We start from the raw sequence: 6190 nt of genomic DNA on the forward strand, positions 1-6190 counted from the left end.
TTGTAAGCGGCTGAAGGTGTGCATCCCTCAGGGCAGCCCCCCACACTCCCACGGCCATCCTCCGCGGGCTGCGGGTAGGGTGGATTGGAGGTATAGGACAATGTTCATACCTCCATTGTGTTGTGATGGACGCGGGGGTCTAGACCAATCGCTGACAAGTCCCGCCCCCAGCAACGTCATGTCCGTTATTGGACTTCTCTGTTCAGCGGCATTCGGTTCGTTGGCTTGTAAGCGACGTCACCTTTCGGGTCGGTGGCGTTTCGTCAGAGCAGTGAGTTTGTTTTTAGGTGACGCAGCCTTTCAGTTAGTTGGCTTTTAGGTGTCCCGCCCTTTTGCTTAGTTTGCATTTAGCATCCCATCCTTTCGGTTATTTGTCATTTCGGCTTTGTTTCCATTCGGTCATTTGGCGTTTCAGCTGTTTCCATTCGGTCATTTGGCTTCCACATCTTTGCTTTGGCTTCTCGTTCGTCGATGCCACGTCTGCACATGGTCTGAATGGCCTGTTCGCTTGCTGGAAGCTGCTGTGTTTGTGGACACAGCCAGGTATGAAGCAAGTTTCACTCAGTCAGGATGCTGGGAGTACACAGTTTGTCAGCACTTTGTCGTGGGTGTATGAAGGGACAAACCAATGCCTGCCACTATGCTCAAAACGTCCAGACTATCCATCACTCAACATCTAATTAGCATTGTCGCAGACACTTGTCAATATATTCATTGTTGTTCTTCACAGAGTGTTGCTGAGCTGGTGGTAAAGGGGAACCGCAGAGACAGTTCCATACTCTTCCTCAGTCTGGTGATGGAGAAGGGTAACCGGCCCCGGCGGGTGATGTGGGAATCCTTTGTGAAAATGCAGAATGAATTACCAAAGCTGAACAAAATACTGAAAGAAATCCAGGAGCTCGGTACGGTAAATCAACACACTGAACTGAATATCACATTGAAACACTGGAGTTAACAATGTTATGCAAGTCTGGTTTAATGAATGCTCGTTGATTTGAACAGGTCCTGATCCACAAGAATACATGAACATCATCAGAGGTTTATCTGAATTACCCTCTCATATGGAAGGTGAGAGTTGAAATGTACAGTTCACACCAATGACTTTCCAATTGATGTAATACTGAAACTTATTAGCTTTGCAGAATGGAAAATCAGAAGATCAAAGGCTAAGCAATTGTTAGATTGACACGGGGATTCACTATGGATTATTTCTTTGACTGTAGATTCAGGTTTAGCTTAGTTTAGTGTATTAAAAGGGGAAGTAAATGGGATCTGGGGGGTCCTTGTACATCAGTCTATGAAAGTAAGCATGCAGGTACAGCAGGAAGTGAAGAAAGTGAATTGAGTGTTGGCATGTTGGCCTTTATAACTAGAGGAATCGAATATAGGAGCAAAGAGGTCCTTCTGCGGTTGTACAGAGCCCTTGTGAGACCACACCTGGAGTATTGTGTGAAGTTTTTGTCCCCTCAAATGAGGAAGGACATTCTTTCTATTGAGGGAGTGCAGCGTAGGTTTAAAAGGTTAATTCCCGGGATGGCAGGACTGTCATATGCTGAGAGAATGGAGCAGCTGGGCTTGTACACTCTGGAGTTTAGAAGGATGAGAGGCATTCTCATTAAAACATATCAGATTGTTAAGGGCTTGGACACACTAGAGGCGGGAAACATGTTACGGATGTTGGGGGAGTCCAGAACCAGGGGCCACTGTTTAAGAATAAGGGGTAAGCCATTTAGAATTGAGACGAGGGAACACTTTTTCTGACAGAGGGTGGTGTCTGTGGAATTCTCTGCCTCAGAAGGCGGTGGAGACAGGTTCTCTGAATGCTTTCAAGAGAGAGCTAGATAGGGCTCTTAAAAATAGAGCCCTATCATGAGGTATTTCCCTCCAGATGTCCCTCTGACAGAACACCCAATGTCCTTCACCCTGTCTGTGCCCAGCAGATCAACACTGGGTTCTTCAAAACTGTCAGGGGATCAGGGGAGAAGGCAGGAACGGGGTACTGATTGGGGATGATCAGCCATGCTCACATTAAATGGCGGTGCTGGCTCGAAGGGCCAAATGGCCTACTCCTGCACCTATTGTCTATTGTCTATTCCATTTCTAAAGTCACTTCCCCATGAACACCTGTCCTTTCCCCACTTTGCTTCCAACCATGAAGGGACACAACATGTCTTTCTAGTTGAAGCTACTTGCAGTTTTCACCGATGACTCTGAACAATTGACTGTCACTCTGCTCATCCCAGTCCCAGTCTGTCCCCTCTGGCTTTGGTCCACCACACAAACCGTGGGTGAATCACAGATTAGTATCTCATCTCCCAGTAAAATGCGTGACAGCCTTCTGGACTCGACATTGATCGCAATATGTTTCAATGATCAGCATCACCTTTCCCCTTCCATTCCCACCTCCTTCTCCCACTCGCTCTCTCTCCCCTTCCCCAACTACCAATCTCTTCCTCCTCCCCTCACTTTGCTTCCCCTCCAAGTCCCATTCTCCCTGCACCCTTCCCTCTCGCCCTTCCACCCCTGCACCCTTTTCCTCTCCCTCTGTCCCCCTTCTCTCTCTTTCTCTCTCTCCCTCCCATTCTGCTACTCCTCCCTGCCCACCTCCTTCCCCCCCCCTCCCTCATTCCCCCCCTCCCCACATGTGCTGCCTGAGCTGCTGGGTATTTCCCTCCAGATGTCCCTCTGACAGAACACACAATGTCCTTCACCCTGTCTGTGCCCAGAAGATCAACACTGGTTTCTTCAAAACTGTGTTCAAACCCAAAATAAAATGTTAGCTATGTTTGTCATGGGAGAATGTACTGCAGAACATGCAAGGACCAGTGAACTGTCCGAGGAATGGTCTCACTTTCAAAGCGCAGTTAATATCACAATGTGCTTGGCTGGTTATTAGTTCAGCATTGGCTCGCGTGTCTGTAACCAGGTTTACCTCACTCCACTGAAAATCATCAGTGAATTGATTTAATTGAAGGGCATTGAACTCATTCTTGTAATCTTGAATGTTGAGTTTTGAGTCTTCATCTAACATTGTGCCCATTATCTGCCTGTTCCCATGCAAGATGTTCAACAGAAACACAAGGAGACTCTGCGAGCACAGACTGAAACACTGAGCGTCAACCCCATCCTGATGAAGGAGAAGGTTAAGGTTTTCCAGTTGCTTGATCGATACGCTGAGCTCACAATCATCTCCACTGTTCGAGATCGGACACTGGTGGAACATGAGCTGCTGGCAAGAGGTCGGGACCATGAAGAGTGGAGAGAGGAATGTCTCCGGAGAGAACTGGAAAAAATCAGGACTGATCAATTGTTCCACAGCAGCTTTTCCCGGAGGAATTCCCGATCTGGGAGTTCATCTGCTGTGGCCGGAGTCCCGGGGATCGGAAAAACAACAATGGTGCAAAAGATTGTTCATGACTGGGCCATGGGGAAAATATACCAACACTTCCAGTTTGTCTTCAGTTTTAAATTCCGGGATTTGAACACTATTAACTGCAGACTAAACTTGAGGGAACTGATTCTGGATCAGTATCCTTACTTTGGGAATATGCTGGGAGAGGTCTGGAAGAACCCAGAGGGATTGCTGTTTATATTCGACGGTCTGGATGAATTCAAGGGCAGAATCGATTTTGCTGACAGTCGGAGAGACACAGAACCTCAGCACCAGTGCCCAGATCCTGAATCCCGGTGTAAAGTGTCTGACATTGTGTACAGTTTAATCCAGCACAAGCTGCTCCCAGGGTGTTCAGTGCTAGTGACCACCCGCCCCACTGCGTTACATTTACTGGAAAAGGCAGAGATCAGTGTCTGGGCTGAAATCCTGGGATTTGTTGGTGAGGAACGGAAGGAATATTTCACCAGGTATTTTGAAGATCAGACGGTGGCAGCAGCTGTTTTCAAACATGTGAAGGAGAACGAGATCCTGTACACCATGAGCTACAACCCCTCCTACTGCTGGATCCTTGTCCTGACACTGGGCCCCTTCTTCACACAAACACACCGGGACCCGCAGCAAGTTCCCAAGACCATCACACAACTATATTGCTACTTTATTTACAACATCCTGAAAAACCACGGCCGTGAGATTGAGAACCTCCGTGAGGTGTTACTGAGGGTTGGTCAGATGGCCTTCACTGGAGTGTCCAATAAGAACATTGTGTTCACAGATGGAGATTTGATCAAATACAATCTGCAGCCTTCCCAGTTCCTGTCCGGGTTCCTGATGGAACTTTTGGAGAGAGAGGATTCAGCCCAGAGTGTGGTGTACACCTTCCCGCACCTCACCATCCAAGAGTTTGTAGCCGCACTCGCACAATTCCTGACTGTAGATCCCATGAATATCGTGGAACTCCTGTCTGAAGCCCACAGCATGACAGACGGGCGATTTGAAGTATTTCTCCGTTTTGTCGCTGGTCTCTCCTCCCCACGGGCAGCTCATGTTCTGGAGGAGTTTCTGGGTCCATTTCCTAATGAAACAATCTGCCAAGTGATTGACTGGGTGAAGGATGAAGTTAAAAGCCATGCAGAAAACACAGGGAATGAAGCTGGTAAACGGAGGCTCCTGAACACGATGCACTACCTGTTTGAGTCTCAGAATCCTGCACTGGCTCAGCAGACACTGGGATCTGTGGAAACACTTTCATTCAGTGGCCTGCGACTGACCCCGATTGACTGTGCGGTCCTGTCTCATGCCATCAGGCTCTGTGATACAATCAAACGCCTCGATCTGGATCACTGCAGCATTCGGTGTGAAGGTCTCCAGCGGCTGGGACCGGCTCTGCACAAGTGTCAGCACTTGGGGTAACTGTCCATTTGACACTAACACTGTTTCACTATTTTGTTCTCCTGTCCAGCACCTCTTCTATGGGGCCGAGCGGCCGTCACTGGGCACAGCACCCATCCTATTCTAACCCCACACCCCCACCTGTCCCCCCCGCTGGTCACGTGTGTTGCAGCCGTTCTCTGCACAGGGAACAATTCCCAGTCAGCGGGGTATGAGAATACCCAAACTTCGCCAATTCCTTCTCTCCGTAGATGCTGTCTCACCCGCTGAGTTCCTCCAGCATTTTGTATCTACCTTCGATTTTGATAGCATCTCCAGTTCTTTCTTAACCACAAACATAGTGGTGTATTCAATCATTTGCAGAGGTGCTTCCAGAAAAATCAGTTTAGGAGAAGTTATGTCAGCCCCTGTGTTTGCATCAGTTTGTTTCTTATACTGTCTGTTTGTGCTTAGACTGGGAGACAATGACCTGGGAGATTCCGGGGTGAAACTGGTGGCTGCGACTCTGATGAACCCGGACTGTAAATTACAGACACTGACGTAAGTCCCAGACTGTGAGAGATTGTGTTTAAACTCACTGGGTGTCTGACACTGAACATTAATATGATCAGTAATTGTGTCACTGATAAACACTGGGGATTTGCACCGTCTCCTGTCTCACTGTGTTCCTCACCCTCTCTCTCATCTCCAGGCTGTACAAAGTCGGTCTCACAGATTCTGGAGCCGAGTATCTCGTCTCCGCTCTCATTACAAAGCCCTCACTGACAAAACTGGACCTCGGACACAACTCCCTCACATACAGATCTGTCCCCGCTCTCCGCCAACTCATACTGAACCTCCCGAGACTGGAGCGGATTTGGTGAGTGTTTGTGTTAATGTTTAACGTGATAAAATATCAGAGAATCCATGGGCTTCTTCCTCCTGTGATTTTGTTCTGTAAGTGTTGTTGAAATATTAACCCCAGTCCCTGTTATTGACACTGTTGTTTCATCTGTTTATTTCTTCTTTATTCTTGGACTTGTTTCAGGCTGTGGGGGAATAGCTTCAGTCCAACAGGGAGGAAGGAACTGAGGTCGCTGCAGGAACGGAAACCAGGACTGAAAGTGACGTGTGATCCTCTCCACGTGTAAACGTCACCAGCCTGGGGACTGGAATATTGTTGACCGACCGATTCCCCGCTCTCCAATTTAAACGGCTTCCCTCTCGTTTGAACGGCGGCCCTCCACTTGAAACGGCCTTTAAACCCAGTACTGGAATTGCAGATGGAGCTGCAGGATCTCGGATATAACTTTATTATCAGCGCCCCCCGCTCCTGCTGCAGATTTATGGTGACAACAGCAGCAATGTTCAAACTATTCATTCACAGAGCAATGTCTGCCACTGGTTTATCATCTGTAAATCTGTTTA

General features: G+C 48.1%; 1 protein-coding gene across 1 annotated transcript in view; it reads left to right on the forward strand.

Moving 5' to 3' along the window:
• LOC129693517 (NACHT, LRR and PYD domains-containing protein 3-like) overlaps nucleotides 1-5947 on the forward strand; it is a 35609-nt gene extending 29662 nt beyond the window's left edge. Inside the window, exons 6-11 of the mRNA XM_055630327.1 lie at nucleotides 731-902; nucleotides 1003-1068; nucleotides 3063-4800; nucleotides 5237-5323; nucleotides 5475-5642; nucleotides 5811-5947. Of these exons, the coding sequence (XP_055486302.1) occupies nucleotides 731-902; nucleotides 1003-1068; nucleotides 3063-4800; nucleotides 5237-5323; nucleotides 5475-5642; nucleotides 5811-5913 (2334 nt within the window). The 3' untranslated portion in view covers nucleotides 5914-5947. The remainder of the gene's footprint in view (nucleotides 1-730; nucleotides 903-1002; nucleotides 1069-3062; nucleotides 4801-5236; nucleotides 5324-5474; nucleotides 5643-5810) is intronic.
• Nucleotides 5948-6190: the final 243 nt, after the last annotated feature.

Source organism: Leucoraja erinacea, unplaced genomic scaffold (genome assembly GCF_028641065.1).
Source record: "Leucoraja erinacea ecotype New England unplaced genomic scaffold, Leri_hhj_1 Leri_323S, whole genome shotgun sequence".
Lineage (NCBI taxonomy): Eukaryota > Metazoa > Chordata > Chondrichthyes > Rajiformes > Rajidae > Leucoraja > Leucoraja erinaceus.